Genomic DNA, 23,600 nt, shown 5'->3' with positions numbered 1-23,600 from the left:
TGCCTCCCTAGTGACCTCATCCGTACGGAACTAGTTAAGGTATGACTACAAAGGGCATGACGCACGATGCATTGTTGCCATTTAGTATCAAATTCTCCAGTCTTTAATTGTGACTATTTCTGCTGGATTTAACAGAAAAGTTATATACTGTTTTGGCTAGACCTGTCATGGCCTGGGGCACACTAATGGGCCTCCCTGCCTCCCCCCCCCCCTTGAGAGCAAGGAAGTTTTCATCACTTTTGGTAAACATGCATCAAATCAACTGCCTTATCTAAACAACTTTTTGTTATGTTTTGGTTCACTGTAAGCTGCCCGGCTTTTTTGCGGCCTCAGCGCCTGTCGCTAGCTTTATGCCGCGGTTATTTATCCCAAGGCCCCCGAGCTGCCCGGCTCGTCCGAACAGCGCTCTGGGTTTGGGCTCTGAAGGCACCACCCCGAGACCCCCGGCTCAGAGAGCGAGCAGCAGCAGTCCCAGGGTGCCGCAGGGGTTTGATCAGCTGCGGTCTCCATCCGGTACTAGTCGGAAGGAGCCTCCTGACACCGCCGCCATAACCACCCCAACCGCCTCAGCGCTTTGGCAGGCTCTATCCGTAAACGCCCCTCGTGACCAATAGCCGCTCGCACTGATCCCACGTCCAATAGGAGCTCACGGTGTGCCACTGTTGCTAGGTAGAAGAGAGGCTTAGTGTAGTGTCCAATCACCAATCCGTTCTGAGCCCAGGAGCCAATTCTGAGGCAGAGTTGACAGGAAAGTGGAAAAGGGTGGGCCCTCGGGAGCGGCAGCAGCCAATTAAAAGAAGAGAAGTCCGCTCTACGCGCTCCGATGGGCTGTGGCGCCCTAAGTGACGTTCGCAATCTCCAATCAGAGCTTGGGAAGCGGCGCCAAGGGGCGGTTGCGGCGCGCAGTTTGAATTCGTGTGAGGGGACGGTGGTGCGGGAAGCGGCGCGCCCGCTGTCCCTGGGCGCCGCGGGGGAGGGCGGCGGCGGCGGCGGCGCGCCGCAGGCCGGGGGGACGGGCCGGCCCGCGCGCCATGGCTTTCGACTTGGACAAGCATCTGCGGCAGAGCAACGCCCGCTTCGTGTCCGCCATCAACCGCATCCTGGAGCGGGTGAGGGGCTCGCCGCCCCGTTCGTTGGGCGCGGGCCGTTGAGGGCAGCTCATCGGCCCGGGGCGGGCGGGCGGAGGCCGAGTCACAGCAAGGCCGCGTCCTCCCCAGGTCCCTCGGGGGGACGACGGGGAAGGGTTTCCACCTGCGCGGCCTTTCCCCTTCCTTCCCTCCGAGGCCTCCGAGAGCTCAGTCCGCCTGCGATTTGTCCTGCCAAAACGACATGTGGCTTGGCTTGGCCTGGCCTGGCCTCGTCGTCCTTTCGGGAGGCTGTTACCCAGCAACTCTTTGGGTTGCTTTTCTTTTTCTTTTTTCCTCTTTTTTTTTTTTTTTTTCTTCTTCTTTTTTTTTTTCGAGGGTGCATCTGATTCCGAGTGTGTCTGCAGTGACAGATTTTCTTTTCTTCGTGCATGCTAATTTGCAGTCACTGACGTTGGATTATGTTCATCAGTTAATTATCTGCGGTGTCACAAAGTCCCATTTTTTCCTAGCTGCAAAAAGCAGCCCTTGCCTGATGTCTCACACAGCTTTGCAGTCCTTACTGAGTCTTGTGCCTTGGCATGTCTGAGCTCATTCAAAGCCAGCTTCTTGAATGCTTCTACAAAACTTAGATTGGGCCTGCCAGTTTGGGCAAGTGATGGAAATTAATGCCTAAATTGCCTTTGCTGCTTACTTAACCTAAGTTAGCTGCAATTAGATGATGTGTTTCCAGTGAAACTAAAAGGAAAAGTGAAAGACTCTCTCCAGGAATCCTACTTACCTTGGAGCCTTTTTTTCCTTAAAGATATGGAAATTGTGTGCTTCAGACTAGAGACCCACACATTTGTTCAGGATGGGCAGCCCTGCTGTTTTGGATGATGGTTTGTGTCAATGTTCGGGTGCTGGCATAATGCCAAGCCAGATTCTAGAGCACTTTTCTCATCTAATATTGGATCAGATATTTTTGTATACTGTAAACTGTGGACACATACTTGGTGGGTAATTCCAGTTCCTGCAGGGAAAGTTTAGAAGAAAACCTGTAATAGAATAAGTTACCTATTTTGAACACTTTCTCTGAATCTCTATTTATCAGTGGCTGTTCTATGTCTTGAATTTGAATGACTTAGGTATATCCTTAAAATATATGTGATGTCTCTAGGAGTTAATGTTTCTAGATTGCTGAATTTAAATTTATGCTAGTAAAACAATATACTGATAACTGCATGTTTCAGACAAAAATAAGTTATAAGAACAATATTTAAAGCATTAAAACCACTGTTTTGACCATCTATTCCTATCTTTAATCATTCTTTTTATTTAGTATAATCATCCTTTTGAAGATGATTTACTTATTTCCATGGAAACTCTCACTTATGATACACCTGATGGTAAGAACTTCTTAAAGTTTCACTATTTACATGCTATATATTTAGACTTCCTGAAACAGAAAACTGTTGACAATCTTATGGTGTCTAATTTCAACAAATACTGATTTTTTTCTACTCAGATATCTAATTTCATATGTAAACTTTGATATGTGCGTATAAATATTTGGAAAATTTGCTTATGTGCACCATTTTAGTCTGTGCTGGGTTTTAGATAATAAAAAAAGAGTTAGTAACAAAACTCTGCAGAAAATGATTGATATTTGGACGGCTTGTAGGGGAAAATATCAAAATGGAGGAGAAGACTGAGGAGAAAGAAAGTATGGAAGGTATTAGAAGTTGATATGCATGACTGGATTCTACAGTTTGAGCTCTTACTATTTTGAAGGCTGCTGTAAAGTGATAAATTTCTAGTATGTAAAATGTCAGGGTGGGCTAGATAGACACTCCCTTCTTTAATATTGCAGTGAACATTCATGAGGCTAGCATGACTCTCTACCATGTTGTGGCATGTCATGGTTTTCCAGTGTCTCATTTTAATTGTCCGTCTGTTTTAGAGTGATTAATGAGTATGTAGAGCTTACTGCAAAACAATTGTTATTCTAAAATAGATCACTCTGGGTTTTAATGGGAATTGTGACTTAGGAGTTGGATGATGTTATTGGAAGACTATATATTCTGCAAGTTTTCTTCTCACTGAAGTGAGGATATGGTATATAAATTCCTCACCAGATGTGGTTTAAAAAAGAGTTTACTGGACATGCACATCAAGTAGTACACACTGTCAAGTACTATGCAAATGTTACACCAAATAGTGTTTACTTTCTAAAGGCTTTTCAAACTGATAAGTTTCCATGTTATAGCATTTTGTACATGTTATGTGATATGTGTATATATGTTTGTTTACATAGAGAGAAGTAAAATGTATACAGTATTGTAACACTCAGTCTTGGATTTGTAAAAGCTTGGTTATGTGTTTGACTTGATAACCTCTGCTCATGTGTCATAGGAATATAGATCTCGATCTTTAACTGAGACACATGAAGCCTTAACTATAACTTAACTAACTTCAGACTCCATGCGTTTAAAAAAATCTTATTTATTTGCTTAAGTAAAACAACATTTTTTTTTTTTGTTTCCTCCTTTCTCCCCCCCCCCTCAGGTGTATAATGCTTTTTGGGTTTTAGCTCAATGTTAGGTGGACTCAGCATTTGATTTTTCTGATTTCTCAATTTTAATTTGAATTTTTAGTGTTCTTTATTTTCATTTTAAATTTTTATTTTAATAGTTGTTTTGGCTATTGTTTAGACTTGATAAAGTTTTGTTGTTAGGTAATGTGTTCTTCCTAAATATTATATTTGTTAGAAAGCTACTCAATATCGATATGGATTAATAGTGGTATATATAAAGCTATATTTGTATTAACCTTTTTTGTTATTTCTAGGACCAAAGCAATGGGGAGAAGTGTCAACCAAAAACCTTAAAAAATGGAGGAAGAAAATACTTAAGGTATCTAATAATATAGTCCTACTATGCAGATAAAATGTAAAACACTTCTTTCTTTTTTGTATATTATATATTTATATATATAAATATATAGGAATATATTCTAATCTTTCTGTACCACTTAATATTTGTAGGAGGTGTTAATCAATGAAGTCAATCACTTTTAAAATGTGGCTTTATGGCACCTCATTTGGTACCTTTGTCAATACTATTTGTCAAATTTACCTTTGTCAATACCATTGGTAAATGTATGGAAAATATATGTTAGAAAAAAAAAATAGGAGCACATCCTTTTGGATCTTTTCAAATACATGCTAGCTTCAGTGCCAATATTCTGAAGTAGAATGTTTTAGTTCTGGTAATCAGCTTTTCAGTTTCAAGGGCCTTACTGGTCTAATCTGTAAAACTGTGCTAGATTCTAAAATAACTTTGCAGCACTCAGGGTCTGTTCTGGGCTAAAGCCATTACTGTTTTGGGCCTGCTATCTGTATGTTTTCATTCTGGAGTATTGATGTTAAACAAGCAATTGCTTCTTTTCAAAATAAATTATATACTGCAAAGCTGCCAAAGACTACGTTGCATCTAATAAATGGATGCTATGCAATAATGTATCATATTCATTTTACTGTTTCCATATGTGAACCTTTTGACACACAAAATATTAGTCAACATGTAGTTATTCTGTACACATCAAATATTACTTATTTTGTTTTTTAAATATAATATGCCCACATTGCTTGCCATGGAGTCTAGAAATGTAGTATAAAATTACTAAAGCTGAAGTAGTGACATGCATATTCTTTCCTAAACTCCTCCACACAAACTAAACAGTGAATTTGATCAAGAGCTCAGTTTTTCTCAAATAACAATAAAAAGGCAGCCTGATGCCCCTTCCCCAATATCTGTCTAAAAGGCTAAGTTTTGTAGTGTTCCTTGACAGCTAACTCGGAACCTGTTATGAATCACACAGAGTGAAAGGATGGAGAGTGAAATTCAGTCTTGGGAGGCAAGAGTAGATTTAGTGGGCAGAGAAAAGAGGATGCATCTCCCTTTGTCCTCAGCCCCTGGAAATACCTTGGGTAGCTTCTACTAAGGGTCCCGACAGGAAATTACTGCACAGCTTTATAATCTGAATCCATTAAGGACTACAAAATAATTCTGTGTTAGCCTGTCATTTGTGCAAAGGTAGCTGTAACTTAGGTGCTTTTAGTGGTTTTAACTGCAGCAATATGGCAAGATGTAAATCAAAGTGAATCATCAGGTAAGCTTTACCATGTATTTGTTGCTTTGCTGGTCAGGCCTTTTGGAAAGCAGAAGATGATTGAATGGTTATTTAGGAAGTGCCTGACTGTAAAATATACCAAAGTAAATAAAGGCATCCAAAATAACCTTACTATTCTAAGATTCTTCTGACTCTTTTTTTTTTGTTTGTTTGTTTTTAATTGCAGCATGCTATTGGAAGTCGAAAGAATGCAGGTAAAATGTTTAAAAGAAAAAAAATAAGTGCTATAAAAGATCTTATCCAGAGATCCATAATAGATTATGTCCTGTTTTTAAGTCAGACTTTTCTAGATACTCGCAATTAATGCTTATGTTCTCCGTTTTGTATTGTCCTGAGAAGTTGTATGTTCTGATAAAATATGTTTTTACCAGGCAAAACGAATCTTGCCTGGGAAAATCATGATGTATAATATAGTAAGAGTTTGTTAGGCTTTGTTCTAAGGATTTTTTTGATGTGCTGTTTGTATTATGATGTTCACCTGAGAAACTTTTATGCTGAAGACTTGAGGCTAAAACAAAACCAAGCATCTCCCCTTCCTCTACAGCTGAACCAGGAAAATCTATTTGTACAGTATTCAGTTGTATACATTAGACCAGCCTACAAAAATAAAATACTGAACTGGGAAATAAGGGTTTGTTATAGAAAAATTCAGATGGTCAGACACTCGACTGTTAAGTTTCAGAAAATGTATGTTCACAGGTTTGAGCAGTAATAAGATGACTGGGTAGGACCTGCAGTGAGATTTAGAAAGGAACAGTGTCTAGAGATTAATTTTTCAAGTTAGAGTATTTGAAGTCTTGTGCACGTCATTTTTTGCCATTGTTAATCTTCAGGTTTTGACTTAAGGTCTGAATGGCTTAAAGTACCTATTGAAGGAATTTGCTTCATGGGATTTCTTTAAGGCTATAAAGCTTTGTCTAATTATTTCTTTCATCCATTGTTCTGCATTATAGATAAGGAGATTAGGAGAAAACTTGACAACTTACATCTTTTTCCTGATTTTCATTCGATTTAAGCAAAGTCTTTAATTATGTTTTAAGCTATCCTAGCAAAGAAATATTTAACTTCAATATGGAAGATGGAGGAGTAGCACCAGTGTTAACAGCTATAAAGGGGAAAAAAACCCACAGATTTTTATTTGTCCATGCATGTTTATATGTACTATAAAAGATAACATTTCCTAGGGCATGTTCAGTTCCTGGAAATCATTTCTTTCAGTGACAATTTTTATTTGAAGCGGAGCAGTACACAGAGTAATCATTTCAACAGGTCAGCAGTAATTTGATTTTGGGTGGAATATGTTGTACTCAAAACAAACAAAACTCCAACCAAACAAAAAAAACCCTACTTCTACCTACAAATTATTAAAGCTAATATGGAAATTTGACCTAATATTGTTTTATACCCTAACATTGTCTTGATGTATGTGTTACCAATTAGATTACACAAACTTATGTGCTATTCATCGCTAACATTTGAAGTAACTTTACAAGACTCAGATATCTATGTAAAAAAAAACCCTTCCCTTGGAATATAACTGGTGTTGGTTATTCAGTTCACAATTCTGAAGTTTTAGTATTCATTTGAATGATATTTGCAAGTTTTCTTGTTTTGAATAAATTGTCTGATACTCCTATTAAGTTTTACTGGGCTAAATGACCATTCTTTGAGTAGTTTTTATATGGAAATTCTGAGCATTGGAGGACCAAGTATGTTAAATTTCAAACTCCAAGAAGAGCAATATTTGTGTCGTACATTTTCCACTTAAAATTCTTCCTTTCTTTGAGCAGAAGGATTTTTAAAGCAAAACTCCTCTGTGGTGTTTCATAGATCTTTGTCTATAGGGATGGAGATAAGAATTTCCATGGGACATCACTAATAGTTTTGTTGTTTTCTATGTTCTCAGCTTAGAAAAATTGGAGAAATGCTTTATTCTGCTTCTACGTGAAGTGTTAATATAGTTTATATTTGCAAAATAACCAAGATAAATTCCTATCCTGAGAAGTTCCCAAGCTGAAACCTAATTCTGCTGCTTATATAATACTCATGATTAAGTTTATTTGTGGGAGATGTGTCTTAGCCCAGTGTCCTACTCTTCCTCTTATATAGGCATATGCATCTTCTAATATCTGCTGGGGTTGGGGAGGGGGAAGTGACACTTGTGATGTTCTTGTAAACTGGTTAGGAAATTAAGCCTATGTGAAACTACTTAAGACTGATTTGCAAATGTTGGAACACTGTACTTAGAATATTTATCAGTGGTCTGTGCTCAAACTGAGGGGAAACTTGAGGGTTTTTTTTTCCAGGACCTGTCCTGAGCACATTATTGGTTCATACTTCCATTAAGTAAATAATAGAAAAGGGAATATCCTCGATTAACTTGCAGATGATAAGTAGGGAGAACCACTGTGAAAGATACCCTGCTGACAAATTAGAGGATTAAAGGAAACCCAGAACTTTATGTAATTTCATGAAGGCAAGTTCAAAGTAACAGACTTGGATAGGAATAATCCACTGCAGGAGAAGGGTAAAGGCTAATTAATCAAGACTGTTGCGAAAGTAGCACACTCTGTACTTGAAGATATGCAGGGTGCATAATATAAAACATGCAAAGCAATTTTTCTGTGCTGTTCAGCAGTGGTGATGCCTGTGATGAAGAACTTTGTTTTGGATGATATCTTGGCTAACTGGGATCAGTCAGAAAAAGGGAAAAATAGCCGGAGGGAGAGGTGATAGTGCCTAAAAGGAGGGGGGAGAGAAGAAAAATGCCTACACTCATACCCACACCCACGCACCCCTGAAATGAAGCCCTTATGTTAGATATTAGAGAAACTTTCCAGTTGTAACTGTAATCATAAGGAAGCTCTGAAATACGTTTATTGAAGAGTTGTTCTTAAAAATAGATTAGGCTTCTGTTAGGGATAAGCTAGATATAGTTAACTGCTTTAGAACAGAGTAATAGACAGCATCTTCTAGTCACTTTCCATATATTCTCTCAAAGCCTTAGAAAACTGGAAATCTTCAGATATATGCTTGGCACTATTAAATCATTGGAAGCATTTATAGGAGGAAGTAGTATCTACATGCCTGAGTTGGGTATGATCAAAGTTTTCTCACCATTTAACAAAAAAAAGAAAATCATGTCTGATATTTGACATGAATTTATCAGGAGATGGAAATGCAGAAAAGCAGAAAAAACAAATCCTGCCATTAAGCAGAAACTTGATTACTGGCAGTCCTAACTTGATTAAGCAAGTTAGAACTTTTTCTCCACACAAGCACTCAATCATTAAGAAGTGCCACTGCAGTGTTAGTATCAGCAGAGTCCATCTGACTAGCATTTTCTAGATCCTTTTAAGTCTAACAGAGACAGGTTTTAGCATTAACTTTTTCAGCAATGTCAAAACAGTTATTTCAGTAGCAACAGTATCAGTTTTGAAGTTTAACTGCAAAATACAATCTTACATAAAAGTCTTTGAAGCTAGTTGCTTCTACCTATTTTGGGGTGGGGTTTTTTTTAAGTCACCTTTAGTGCTTCTATTGTTGCAATAGCTAATGGAGAACAAGGTACACTTTGAAATATAAAAAAGGAGACCTTTTCTTATTAATTTTTATGGAACTTAGACTGCTTTTGCACACTGTTTCTTCTGCTTCTGATGAAATAAATCAAGATTTTGGATGAGGCTATTTGTGAAAGAAGGCAGACACAGCAATTACGGAAGGTGAAAGTATACCACAAGCCCCCTTTCCAAGACTCATAAGAAGGATGCAATAGATAGATTTGGGATTTTTTTCTCTCATGCTTTTGGAGCAGCTTGTCTTTTTCCTATTCTTCTCACCATATGCCTAGAAAGAACATGCAGTTGTCTTCCTCTTCCATAAATGATACTAGCTGATGAAGGGATATAGCTTTTCTTTTCAGTGTTGCTTCCTGGGTAAAGAAGAAAACATATAATAACATGACAGAAGTACATCTTAACAGCATTAGTCTGCTTTTTTTTTTTGACTTGAATGTTCTGCTACTTGTTGTCTATTCTTCATTTCACTCTTACGTATGTGCTCTCAATTTTTTAATGTTTGTTAAATCTTTCCATAATAAATAAAATATATGTACACAAATTAATTTGAGTACAGGTAAAATATCAATCTGCAAAATATCAAATTCTAAAAGAAGTATTTCTTTTTTTCCATGCATGCCAAGAAATATCAAAACAACAGACCAGTGATCTTGAAGATGAACATTCAAAAGTGCATCAGGTAAGGGACCCTGTGCTGCACCTACTTTTATAAATCTCTTTAAGAAAGTACATTTATGTAATCATAGCCTAATAGCTAAGAAATTAATTAAAACTGGGTGATCCTGTACAATAGCTATAAAATTAAATTTTACAGACCTATTAATTGCAGGGGATAGAATTACTTTGTTCTCTAAGTACTTTTAAGAAAATTAAAGACTTAATGTTTTTCACACACAAAAAATGGATATTTTGGTTCAGTGTTTAAATAAATCACTGCAATTGTTTGAACTTCAGGTATCTTATTAAACAATTGTTCTTATATTTTTCCTCAGAATGTAATACTTTAGGTACCTATCCCGTTTATATTCTGGGTCTCTGCGCTGTTTTTCTTCAATAAAAGCAGAGGAAAAGTTCTGGCTATAGTGTTTTGGATGAACTCATAGTTGGACAGAAATTGAGCTATTTCACAGTTGATTTCTTTCTTTTCCTTTTGATGGAGTGTCTCAAAGAACATTGAAAAAAGTATTTGTTTAAATCTGCAGTTTTGTTTGATATTTTCTGGTTTTGAGCAGGTTCTGGGTATTTAAAATGTACAGTAATATTCTTTCCTCTTATTAAATGTTGACAGTTGCATTTTTTTAATTTCGTTTTTGAAGAGTAATTAATGCTGCTTATGGAAAAGAGTATGTGAAAGTAAGCTTTCCATGTGTTTCACGTAATTACACATCCTTCCATTTAATAGCCATTGGGTTCAGCTGAATTCTAGTCTCCATTTACATTTATTTAAAGTGAGAGGGAGTGGCTGTATGTAAGTTTTAAACCATCAAATATGTTTTCAGTTAGGCAGTATATATCTAATTTTTCTTGTATACTGTGTTGACACCTAGAACAATTCCTTTTGAAACTTGATCTGTTTAAGGAGAAAATATTCAACATTTGGAGAGTGATGTGGGCAAGCTGATTGGTCAGGCATTCCTAGTTACTTGTTCTTTGTTGGTAATAGGATTGTCTGGGTTTATTGCTGTAATTTAAACCCAAATGCACTTTTATGATTGATACAAGCAGAACAATAGCTTCTTAAATCTTTTTTTTTTTTTTTTTTTTTTTTTTTGAAAGAAATCCTCAAGAATCTGGTATTATATGTGTATTGGAAACCTTCAGAAAAGGCTTCTTTTCCATATAAATGTGCTCTTTATGTAGCTGTCAGAGTACTAGACAATCATATTTGAAATACTACATATAGTATTGTTTAAAGATGGCTATTAAGAAATTTTCCTGATACATCAAAGCAGAAAGAAAATCCCTAGTACATACTGATAAAGATCTGGTGATTACAACTCGTTTGTGAACTGTTTGCACAATTATACTTTTTTGTTGTGAAATAGCTGCTTTTTCTTGTTGGCTTATTTGTCTGAATATAGAAGGGCTGAGTGAAAAACTGTTTTCCGCACATCCGTGGAATCAAATATGAATCAAGACAACATATGTACAGGTTTGTTGGTAAAGATGACGTCATTTAGGCACAGTTTGTGGAGTTGTGGTTTTTTTCTCCCGAAACTTGATGAACTAATGAGAGCAGAAAAACTTTTCGGACAAGTTTATATATGCTATAAAGTCTTAAAATGCTTTTTCTGTACTTTTAAGGTGTCTTATGAGAACTCTACTGTTGATACATCTGATATAGGTGGGTTTTTTGATTCACTTTTCAGTTGCTTTGGAAAAGATTGCAAATAACTGTTTTTCATAATTCTCTAGTAATTTTAATGTGTTCTATGTTCTTTCAGAAGGTAGAGAATAAGAATAGTAAGAGACTGAGTTATTGGTAATAATATTGACCCAAACACTTCTCTAAATCTTAGTCCTGAATCCCTGGTATGTTGGTTGAAAAGTCAACATGGTATATGTTCAATTGCCTTTTCTTAATAAATTGAAAGGAAAGATGAGATCAAAATCTTTGTGTAAGTTAAAATAAACATTTTATTAATAATTACAAATATGTAAATTAGTTTCTAGTTGATCTGGTAAAAAGGGGTATTGAATTGAGCTGCAACAATATTCAATATTTGGAAAGATCAACTATCTTTTATTCAGTATTTGTACAGTTTGCCTATCAGGCTTGTATCTTGCCTGCACGCAAGGTTTTGGTAGCTTTGACCTTGTGTTCTCAAATAATTATTTGACTACAATAATTGCGCGTAACGATATGTAACTGTTTTAAAACTTATCTAAAACTTATTACTTGATAAGATCTTTATCTTGAACATATAAAAGCTTAATATTTTGCATAAATTGAACTATGACTAGATGGTATCAAGCATTTAACTCTAATAATTAAAAGAACAGTTGCAGCATTATGGGTAGCTAGATGCTTCATATTTCTCTGTTGAGAATAAATAGCAATCTGAATATACTGTGTGCTTCTATCATTTGAGAGGATACTTTTCAAATATCTGTATCTGAAGGATAAAAACGACTTTCTGCAAACTTAAGAAATATGACTTAGTGTTTTCTCGGCCTGCATGGTGAAATATAGGAAACTGATTTCAGAAGCATCCGTAGCTCAGGTTCTGTAAGGTGTTTTGTGTGTGTGTGTGTTTCCTGCATAGAATAAATGAGTGGTACAGTTCAGAAGTTCTTGTATCTTCATGTGTTATAGGATAGATTTTTCCAAAGAGAAAAATGTGAATCTTAATTTTATATTTTGTTTCTGCAGTTGAGGAACAAAGGTTGAGCCTAACTTTCCTTTTAGCCCTTAAAAACGCTTCAAGCTCCCCTGGTGAAGCTATTTAATTTTTTTCCCTTCTTTGCTGTGCCGTGGTCCTCTGCTAATAAAGTTCCAGTGTTCTGGAGTATGATCATCCAGTGAATATAAATCGTACTAGAATTATACCTCTGCAAAGTTTTACAGTTAAAGTTTGCAGCTTGCCTACAGATAAATTCTTTCTATGAAATAGGGTGTTTTGTGACGTTTTGACGTTGGCCTGATAGTCGAGTATTTCTGTCTGTGCACTAGAGTTGTTAACTTTACAACTTAGATACTCCAGTTTATGTAGCACTCTAGTCTGATCATCTCACTGACCATTTAGGGAATATTCTCCCAGTTTTATGCCAGGTACTACTGGAGGAACAAATGGCAGAAAAAGAGAAATTACAGCAGGAACTGGAAGCTAAATCTTCTCCAGATGAAAACAGTTAAATTCTTATTGCTTCCTCTACTATCGATGTGTAGTAACTTTGAATTCCTGTAGATAAAATGACTACAACTTTGTCTTCCATCAGCCATGTGGGAAGAAACTTAGTCTGACAGGTTGGGGTTTCAATCCCAGTAAAATCACCCTGTTGGTGTCCACCCAAGGAGGACATTATGATCTGCTCCATCTGATTGCTCAGCAGGATGCCAAACTGTGGTGTCCCACAACAATAGTATTTTTTTCATATGTATCCTTTTCCAAACTGTGGCGGCAACAGCCCACAGAGCTTTAGCTGATGATTGCCCTAATAGGGGAAAAATAATGGAAGAGGAGATTAACTTGGAAAACAATTTTGTTCTCTTTCTATTGATGTAAGAATAGGCCTTTTCTTTTCTTCTCTTCCTTCCCTTCCCTCCCCCCCCCCCCCCTTCCCTCTACCCCAGGGCCTTTTCCCTTTCAGGGCAATTCTCCTTCGGTCCTCTTCCTTCTCCCAACGGTAAATTGGACAAATATATACCAGTCAAGGAAATTCAGAAATCAGGGCTTATATTGCAGTCAAAAGTTGTATGATCTTGAAGGACTGAGGCTTTATGTAATGATGAATTAAAATATCTGGCTACCTCTAGCCTAAAAAATGTTCTTAGATCTCATTAGCAAAACTACACATAGAATACTTAGAGTATGAAGTTTTGGACTTGGTTTTGAACACTCTCAAGTCTGTCTGTCTTACTTCTCACCTTTCCAGTTCTAAGATAGCCCTGACAATAACAAAATAACAAAAAGTGTGTTAGAAGAAGGTGACAATGCCCCTTTCCTAAGTATCTTTTGGGGGATATTTAGGAATGTAGGGAGAAAGAAGTGGAGGAATGCATGAATAAATACTTTTACAGAGCAATGCTTTGAAAGCATTTTACCTTCTGAAATGGTTAGTGCCCATCTTAACTTATCTGTAACCAGTTCTTTATCTTTAGTCTTCTTTGTTCTTCTCAAAATGTATTAATGATCCAATAAATCATGGTTTTCAATTGGAGTTGAAGTGGGAATGTAATACAGAAAAAGCTTTAACATACAGAACAATTTTGTAAAATGAAAACAGTTTAATCAGTAAGTTATACAGTGTTTTGTTTAAAGCATTTCTAAGAAACTGTTTTCATTTTGTTTTGGGCTTCAACTAAGTTTTATTTAGTGTTTATTTTAAAATTGTAGGTGAAGAAAGTGATGCTGATATAGTTTCAGTTAGAAGAAAATTTGAAGGCATTCACTTCCAGGTAAAAGTTTCAGTTCCTGTTTGCTAATGTGATAGAATAATTTTGTGTGTAATTAAATAGCTCAACTATTTAAGTAGCTTATATATGGCTAAAGAGATAATACACTATCAGCAGAAGACTGAAGTTTGCAATTTAATGCACGTCTGTAGTCAGTACACAAGATGGGAGATTCAAAAAGTAATGAAGAACAGTTTGAAGTAATTTCTATGTCTTGGTATTATTAGTATACCAGAGAAAACTATACAGTATATTGTATAGAGAAAGGCCATTGTAGGTATGGGAAAAGAATAACTAGATGAATCAAAGTAAAGAGAAAACGCTTATTTAAAAAAAAATCACTGCAGAGTCTAAAATAAAGAAGGAACACAATTTAAAAAAATTTGAAGTAGTGGGCTACCACAGCAAAAGCACACTGGAATCTTCTGCTGTTGTTTCACAAAACTAGACTATTGGTATTAGGACTACCCAATGTAATTAGCGATGAAGAAAAGTAAAACACATGCCTTGTTTGAAGCAGTTTTCCAGTGTTCTGCTTGCTCAAAGACAATTACTAAAAACTTACCTTACTTAACACAAACATTGTATAAACTGCTTCAGAAAGGTAGAGTTTCATTTTAAAGATGTTTATGATTTATTACCAAGTGATTTTAATTTTTTAAGTAGAGCTGCATTATAAAGAACAATTTCCTTTATGCATAAATTCATGGGATGTTACTTATATTGTGTAAATATTTTTAGCCATAATTATTAGTACTCTAACTTATCTCTGGGACTTGTTGGAGGTTTTTTTGCTTGGTGGGTGTTGTGAGGCAGAGAGGAAGAGGATTACTCTGAATCAATAAACTAGATAGTTATCTCTTGTTATAGGTTTTCATATACAGTTTTTTTTAATCAGTTTTCATGTGGGTTTGGAGTTTTTTGGTTTTGTTTTTCACACAGAATATGTATGTTAGAAAAGTTTGTTCTGGTTAGATATCTTTGTCTGACTAAGACTGGTTTGAAACATGATAAATCTGAGTGTGTGAAACACTTGTGTTTGTCAGTCACTAATTTCTATGTATTGCAATTAATCTTTTTAACTTTTTTTCTAAGAATCTGAATGTTGATGATGAAGAAATGCAAGAGAAAGTAAAAGTTCAGGTGGATGTGATAGTACAAGATGATGCTAGAAGAATTCCAAAGTGGATTACGGTAGCATATTTCTCTACTTCCATTAGAAGTTTTTAACTATTAGTAGTTTAAAGATGCTATATTTTTAACTTCTTATCTTTTTTAATATATACTTTTATTGACAGAGAAAGCTAACTTTCTTGAGGATGCAGCATTTTAAAAATATGTTGAATTGATTTAAAAATGGATTGGAGGTGGCTTGTCCAAATTTGCTTGTGTGGCAGAAAGCAGTGATACTATGCTAAAATTGGTTTTCATTAATTATTTTGGCCTTTTTTAATCATCTAAATGTGTTGATACTGCTGAATCAGTTTATCTGCATAATGTTACTCAATGTTATCATTTATACTGTATGTGTTTCTAACTTGCTGTTCTTTCCTCAGCCATCTCACTACAATGGAATTGCAGTTCCCATTAAGAATAAGGTAATGGCTCTTTACCTATGGGCACCATGATTACTGATAAAGATTTTCTGCTGCTACCCTCATTGCTCTTCTCCTACTTGCCCTCTGCATAAATATATATCATAGCATCTCAGATCTATCACAGCAATGACTGCAAGACACTTTGTTCTTTTTACTGTGATGGTTGCATTTGTCTTCACATTAGTAAGTCTGCTAAAAAGCCTACTATTAAGGTTTATAGTAGAAAAAAGAAACCAGTTGTGTTTCATTTAACACTTTCTCCCAAGCAACGTTACGCAGAATATAGCTTCTATTACCTACCGGATTTGCTGGAGAAGTATAGCTTATCAAAGTATGTATAGCAATATCCATGCATAAAATCTCATATTTAGGGAAGAAATTGAAATAGGATACATAATGTAGAAGTTGGTAAATAACTTTGCAAAACAACCTATTTAAAAGTGGTAACTTCTAAGAATTCTTACTGAAGTCTTCAACTAGACTTTTTCCTGCTTGTCCTAAATTTTATTCAGTCCGTTTGGACCATATCCCTATACAGGGGAGAAGATAGGGAGAGTCACAGTTTTCAGTGAGGTTTTGTTACTTCTGATACACATAAAAAAACCCCACAGAATATTAGATTTATGTGTGTGTGTATTTATGTTTTTTCTTTATTTTTCAGATAGTACCTCAAAAATCATCGAAAGGTCTTCACTTAGCTTCACCAGTGCAAGAACTGATTGGTACAACTAAATCTTTTGAGTGTGGGGTCAAATATATTAGTTATTTAGCATGTTTTATTTTTTAAAAATAAGTGTTTAATTTATTGAACATATGGACACTTTAGCCAACAGAAAAATACAGGAGTTTGGATTCTTGAAGAGACATTGGAGAGATCTGATTTTTGCTTGTGGTAAAATGTATTTGAAAAATAAGTAAGCAGCTTGTGTAAGTAGAAACAGCTACTCTACTAAAAACAGTCCCAGGAAAAACATCTGCTTGCAGAATATGGGAGAATTAAGCTCAATTACACTAAAACATAATTTTGTGGGTTTACTCTATTTTAAATGAAAGGAATATATTGAGTGGCTTTTTGTCTGATGGGTAAGTCTTTGGCGGTCAAAGTGGTACTTATGTAGTAAACTTTCTTCCTCCAAAGGCTCTCCAGACTTGATTCTGAAGAACTTAGGTGGAGTTTTGATGTAAATATTTCATGCATTAAACACTCCAATGAGCATTATCTTCAGCATGCTTTAGCACAAGGAAAGTTGCATTGGTATTAGCCAAGTGCAAAACTTCCACATCATATGCAAATACAATAACAAAACCTGTAGGATGAAGCTGTGCCTCTTGATCAGAAGTTAGAGCAAAGGCAGCAATCTGTTCCTGCAATGAATCTTATTTCTAAATATTATTTTAAAATATTTTTTCCCCAATATATTTTAGTTGTCTTGTCTATATTAATTCAAAATGGTTAAGAAAACTTTTTTTTCTTTTTCCTCGTCTATTGTGTGTTAATCACCCGTTTAGCTAGGCAAAAATGTAGTGAAATTTGCTATTTTATAAAGAATATCTATACCACATGCCATTGATTCTAAGTCATGTAATAGATTACTGGATATGTTGTTAAAGTTTTGTCTGTTTTTATGTGGTTGACTTGTTTGTTTTTTAACAGGCAACCAAGCCACTGTTTGCAGAAAGAAATCAGGGTTTGGAAATGAGTATTCTTCATCTAGATGTTTCCAGTTACATTTGCCTGGTGTTCCTACTTCAGCAAATACAATAACTGTACCCAGGCGTCAACCTGTTCCAGAAGTGAATGAAACTTGTTATGATAGTATCTTGGAAGTATACCAGTCTGCAGATGAGGAATGCTCCTGGAGTAATGTAACACTTGGAGACTTGTATCCAGGGATGGTAGAGACACTAACAAGACTTATGAGAAAGTGTTTTCAGAGAAAAGTATCTGAATATGTAATTGGACACTATAGACACAAAAGATGGCGTTCTAGAAAACTAAAGCTCAATGTAACTGTAGAGAAAATAAAAGGATTCAAACCACTTAAATTGAAGCGAGCCCTGCCCAGCTTATGCACCAGTAGTAACGAAGATGTCCAGAATCTACGTTTTGGAAATAATGCAATTAAAAACTGTGATAACAAATGTTCCTTCAATAATTTAAATCGCCTGGTGCATTATTCTCACAATGATGCAAATGAAATGATAACAGACTGCTCTGATTCAAATTTAGAACATTATCCAGCATCTGGGAAAGGCCAAAATGTCTCTGACCAGACTGTTCTTCCTAACGTTATGGCTAGAATGGGAGCGACATTTCTAGTTGAAAATCCATTACGGACTACTGCTGCACTGAAGAATTCAAAATGCAATGAAAGTGAAAAATTGATTTACAAATGTTCTTCACATTACCCTTCTATAACATCTGCTGTCAGCTCAGGGTCAGCAGCGCTTCATCTGGTAAAAGAGAGCAAAACTCAAAAAATTCACTTTCCTTTTGATGATACTTCAGGATTGTGCTCATCAATTTGCAATTTCAGTAGTGATGGTAACACTTTTGCACCAGTTAAAAACAATTCTCTTAAAAGAACATTGAATACCTTACTCAAAAATCCTGAAATAAATATTCCTGAGAGGGAAATTTCTCTGCAGCGCAGCCACTCATTTTCTTCTTTGCCTGTGAATCTGAGTCCCTCAAAGACTCAGAAATATGAAGATGCATTTGAAGAACTCTACTGCAAACTGTCTTCCAAAGAAATTCAAAAGCCTTTGGCATTGACAAAACTGCCTTCAAGCTCACGGAAGCTTGAGGAGAAAGGAAGATTAATGAAGAATAAATTTAGTGATTCTGTGACATCCAATATGCAGTATGACAGAGCCTTTGAGAAGGTTTATCAGAAATTGTGTGGTGATAGTGTTCCAAAAATCCCTGGGCTTCAGAGAGCTTCTAACTTCATGAAATATGAAGTAATACAGATGTCTGAAACAGTAAATGCTCTTGTTAACTCACCTATTCGAACTTTATCTGCAATTCCCAGAGTTAAAAGACTAGCAAATGTTCAGAATGATCTGCTTTCTTCACCTGTAAAGCGACTGAGAAATATACCTGAACATTATTTTCCTCCAACAGTATATCAGCAGATTTCTTGCAGGAAAAATGTTAATCTTCAGACAGTTGGCACAACTTTTGCAAGCACATGCAGTGACAATAATTCCAGCTTTAATGACAGTCATAACTGTCTGAGTCAGGTATTGAAGGACCTTGTAAGAAATTTGTGTAATATTTTGCTGAAATTTGGAGAAAGGCTTAAAAAAAGAGGTTGGCATTGGAAGGTCTTTAAACTAGTCAGAACATTATTCTGATCTTTTTTTCTTGGTAGCGTGTGTGTGTTTTGTAAAACAGTTCGAATGTAATCTGTATCGGGTCTCCTGGATCCTCAAATTCTATGTGAGGAAACTGCCCTGTCAATTAAGGCATTGCAATCATTAGGATTTTTTAAGTTTTAAATCAGGCCTTAGTTCCAAGTTTCCAGTCATTTCTTCTAGCATAAGCTGTGAAGTAATACTGGAGGTTCTGCTACTGATGTAACCTGTTGTTTTATTTTCAGGACTCTGGATTTCATGCTTCTCCAGATAACACCTTTCTTGTTGGTCCTCGTACTTCTCTGCAAGGTTAGTTTCAGAGGCTTTCTGAACTAGTATTTTAGCCCCCACAAGTCCTTATTTAAAGGATGAATCTATAGATTTCCTCTGCAGACTCCCATTGAGATGATAGCTCTTCTTTCTCAGTAATAATTGGATGTGTTTATATTTCATTAATAAGTAAGGAATCTAAGCAGAAAATAACTTCCTGGATCACATGTTGACTACTCTTCTGTTTGTTAACTAGGAATTTTCCTGCTATCTACTGGTTTACTGGTTGTTATCTGCTAGTTTATCTGCTGGTTTGCTCTCTACTTTTTTTCTATGAAGCTTATTGTTACATTTACTTTCTATATGTAAATATTCAGTAGGAAATTGTACTCTATCAATTGCATTTTTTCTGATATCAACAGTTTCTTCCTTGACCTGTACATAATCGTGAACTACTTATATCCTTCTAAAGCTAATAAATTACAAGCACTTTGAAGAAAGTTAGCTTTATACTTAAATATATACCATGCTTTTGAATTTGATTTGAAATTCCGTTTTGCTACAACCTTTGACATTAAAATATTTTCATAAAGGATCTTGCTGATTTAAAATACAGTGATTACGATTGTCTTACTAGGCTAATATTTTAACAACATACTGTGATGCCTATGGTACCACACATCATGCTTGCCCATTTCATCCTGTTATTTTTCATCAGCAGAGTCTGGAATTGCGGATGCCCACTCTGACAAGCCTAGTACACTGCAGAATTACACCTTTCGCAGAAGCGCACAGAAATATCACCACAAGTAAGTGCCTCTGGAGTTTCTATTAAAGAAATTTAAAACCAAGTTCTTGCGTGTTCTACATCTACTTTGTAGGCACGGAGGCTGATGCTTACAGTCCTGCATCGTGTATACTAGTATGATGAAAATCAACTCGGATCCTTGGGAGAGCCCAGGCTAATAAAACCTACAGACTTGAACACTGGGAGGCAAGTATTTCTGGAGAAAACTAGCCAGAGTCCAGCATGGATGGCCAACAAACAGAAGTTGCTACGATTAGCCTTGTTGAATAGTCACTCTAGCACTTATTTTGCATTCATTATAGAGATGCTTTTCATTTTAGCTATGACATAACTGCAAAATTGCTCTGGTTCTGGCTATGTATTTGAACTGACAAGTCCTCTTCGGTTCTTAAGATCTGGAGAGTGCAGTATGTTGCCATTTAAATGGCTTTCAAAAATCAACTCCTGTCCAGGTGGGCATATTTATCTGTGTTCTTGCTCTGTGCCAAACCAGCAGTGGATCTCTTAGGAATGGACCCAGGATGTTCTGTTACTTTTTATCACTATCAGCAGAGTATTTACATCTCAAAGAGCATTCCTTCTAGCTTCCTGGATGATGGCTTACTCGTATATTTTTCTTATTTTGCTTATGAAGACTTCTCGAACTTCAGATCCCTTAGATTATGAATTAAGAGTTAATTTTGTAGGCAGCAGAATAAAAAGGCATTCAAAGTTCACTAAACATTCTTTTGTTTTCTGAAACATTTCTGTGATACAAAAACCTTAGCCTAGTTTTGTCAAAAAATCTGGTTTGGGACCCCAAGATGCGTTACCTTTCCAAGTTCAGTCAGGAAGATGTTTTCCCTATGCTTGAGATGATCGTACAGCTAGTATCAAATTTTTCTGACTATGTTCAGGTTAGAATTTCAAAAGAAGACTGAATGTGTTTTGAAGGCATCTGTATGGAGATCATAACTGGAAAGAGGCTAAATTATTCAAAGTCAGTTTAAGCAAAGATGAAATTAAAACTTAAACATTTATATTACAAGTATGAAATGATATTAATAAAGATTGCATTAAGATTATTTTTGATACAGAGGAGTATTGGCAGGAAACTGAGTATAGAAGGACCTTTCCGTGATGTTGAGTATGCTCATTTAACACTTAGCTATGTGAATTTTTACTCAGCTGTTGAATTTACACTTACTCCTCCTTTATGTTCCTCTGTCTGCCTATGAGATTACTGAATTGTTTTGAAGAACAGAAAGAGTTTCCTCCTCTTAAAGCCTGTGAGTAAAAAACTTTGGGAGAGAGCAGGAAATCAAGGTTTCAGTGAGTGCTTTCTTCCCAAACCATCTAGAGTAAAATCTACTACTTTGTTTCTTAATTACACAAATACATGTTTCTTAATTTGTAATCTAAATGGACCAAGCTTCCTTAGGCATAGGCTTTCATATTCTTAGACTTTTATGGCTGTAAACATCCAAGGAGTGATGCTGCTCTTTACTGACTCTTGAGCACTTGGAAGTTCTATGCCTAAACCAGGTGAGAAAATGCTGCATGTTATAATGAATAGTCATGAGGGTGAAAGGGGGGGGAGAATATTTTTGTCTTGTCTGGAACTTGTCCATCTTCATCCAGAAGCTGATTATGAAAAGAGGTATTTCAGAAACATCCTTAACTAATAAACTGTTCTGTAGCTTTGTGTAAATGTTCTCATATGACTATACCATTATACCTAATTTTCAGATGTAAACCACAATGGTTTAAAACAAACACAAAAAAACATGTTGCAATTTCTTCACTAACAGCAAAGAAATGATTGTGTTCTCACTTGCAGCAACATAACTTTCATTAGCTGCTATTTGTGAATATATTCAGCAACTGCATCTCAACACTGTTAATAGATATTTGTGCTAACATAATTTAGGTTAATGTAGTAGCATTACCGAGATGTTAAAGTGACAAGATGAGGAGTTTCCACTTCAGTTGAATGCATGCAGGCAAGGAAGCCTGCTGCAAGTCACATCAAGATGTTCAGATATCTTGCTTGGGCAGTTTGTTTCAATTTCACTCTGTTTATTGTAAACTAACCAGTAAACAAGCATAGTGTTCTTTAATTTACTTTAACTTTATGATCTAAACAAATTTTTTTATATAGGGTATCCAGAAAACTAAGCTACACTGATGGGAAAGACAGAAATCCTAGCATTCCATTGGAGGACTTCCTAATCAAAACTCATGAAGGAGCATTCATGGACTGCTACAGAGAAAACATTGTTTTATAACTTTTAAAAATCAATTATGAATTGTAATTTAAATATTTTAATTAAGAAACCACAACTCTTAGTAAGCAGGAAAATTAATATACAATTGATCCTGATTTATACTTCCCTGTAATATAAAGCAAGCTCCAGGAGCTACTTCATCCCTTCTGAAAAGCAGTTCTTACCTCTCCAGTTTCATCAGGTATTTGCAAGAATCAGGGTTCCTTTTTATGCCTAAGTTTGATTTCTGTATTTAGTAGTGTTTATAATAATAGATTTTGTGATCTTTGCTATTTTTTTTATCTACTGGTAAGCTTTGATATTTTGTGTAGTAGTAATAAGGTATTAACAAGCTCTGTCTCTGCCTGAATTCCTACCTATGCCTGTTTTATACAGGTGATATTATTAAGCGCATGAAAAAAAATCTAAATGGGCCTAGATGATCTAAATGCAGTATTATACACTATGACTTGTAACATGCCTGGTGTGTAATTTTAATGTTTAATTTTTCAAGTAGCTCAAAGATGATTGTTCAATAAAATACACAAATGGATTTGATATTTATATTGTTTTATATTCTTACCAAGTTCTACCTGACACAATATACAGAATCATAGAATGGTTCAGGCTGGAAGAGAATTCTGCAGATCATCTAGTTCAACCTCCCTGCTCAAGCAGAGTCACCTAGAACATACTGCCCAGGATTGTGTCCAGACGGCTTCTGAGTATCTCCAAGGATAAAGACTCCACAACCTCTCTGGGCAACCTGTTCCAGTACTCAGACACCCATACTGAGAACTTACATAACCCCATTAATCTTTTCTATTCTAAGGTAACTTAAGAGTATATGAGAATTCTTTCTGGACATGTTTGACTCTAGAGAGGACTTCTATGCAGCAACAGAATGAAGAGTTACCCAGATGGGAAACTAGATTTATTTAAAGAACATAGAAGTAGCTCATTCCATCTATGCAAATAACTTAAAATTTTAAGAGGTAGTTTTTGACAAACCTTGAGGTGCTGGAAGACAAATAAGCTCATCTCATGGGCACCTTTTTGATGCTAGCAATAGCAAGGAACTCTGTTTTTGGCATTTGATCCTCCACTGGAGGACCCACTTTTTTTTTTTTTTTTTTTTTTTTTTTTTTTTTTTTTTAATGTCAAGACTGCTGGAGAGTATACTAATGTGTTAGTCCTATGATAATTTAATGGTATTATTAATGCTATTACTTACTATGTCTTCTTTTCGATCTCTGTCCTTCCTCCATTCTAAATAGCCTTTGTTTCTGCCATCATATTTTCTCTTCTCTACTGTTACTTGCTTCACTGTTCTATTGAATATTTGATAACTGAATGAATGCTAAGC

At 35.8% G+C, this 23,600-nt stretch overlaps 1 protein-coding gene across 1 annotated transcript; it reads left to right on the top strand.

The window, feature by feature from the left end:
- Positions 1 to 1,031: 1,031 nt before the first annotated feature.
- Positions 1,032 to 22,255, top strand: HJURP (Holliday junction recognition protein). The gene is made up of 11 exons (XM_062573765.1): positions 1,032 to 1,109; positions 2,407 to 2,473; positions 3,915 to 3,979; positions 5,425 to 5,452; positions 13,894 to 13,955; positions 15,048 to 15,146; positions 16,212 to 16,272; positions 17,205 to 18,796; positions 19,156 to 19,219; positions 19,899 to 19,989; positions 22,129 to 22,255. Exons 1-11 carry the CDS (start codon positions 1,032 to 1,034, stop codon positions 22,253 to 22,255), a joined length of 2,334 nt encoding a protein of 777 aa, XP_062429749.1.
- The last annotated feature ends 1,345 nt before the right edge of the window (positions 22,256 to 23,600 follow it).

This window comes from Rhea pennata, chromosome 1 (assembly GCF_028389875.1).
Source record: "Rhea pennata isolate bPtePen1 chromosome 1, bPtePen1.pri, whole genome shotgun sequence".
Lineage (NCBI taxonomy): Eukaryota > Metazoa > Chordata > Aves > Rheiformes > Rheidae > Rhea > Rhea pennata.
Note: the sequence above shows the minus strand (reverse complement) of the source record. Positions and strands in the feature narration are given on the sequence as shown.

What these genes read in the sequence shown, in the direction of transcription:
- HJURP (XM_062573765.1), top strand. Translation starts at nt 1,032, where the DNA reads ATGGCTTTCGACTTGGACAAGCATCTGCGGCAGAGCAACGCCCGCTTC. An exon ending in TCCTCGTACTTCTCTGCAAG is followed by an intron (nt 19,220 to 19,898) that starts GTTAGTTTCAGA and finishes ATTTTTCATCAG; the next exon opens with CAGAGTCTGGAATTGCGGAT. An exon ending in GCACAGAAATATCACCACAA is followed by an intron (nt 19,990 to 22,128) that starts GTAAGTGCCTCT and finishes TTTTTTATATAG; the next exon opens with GGTATCCAGAAAACTAAGCT.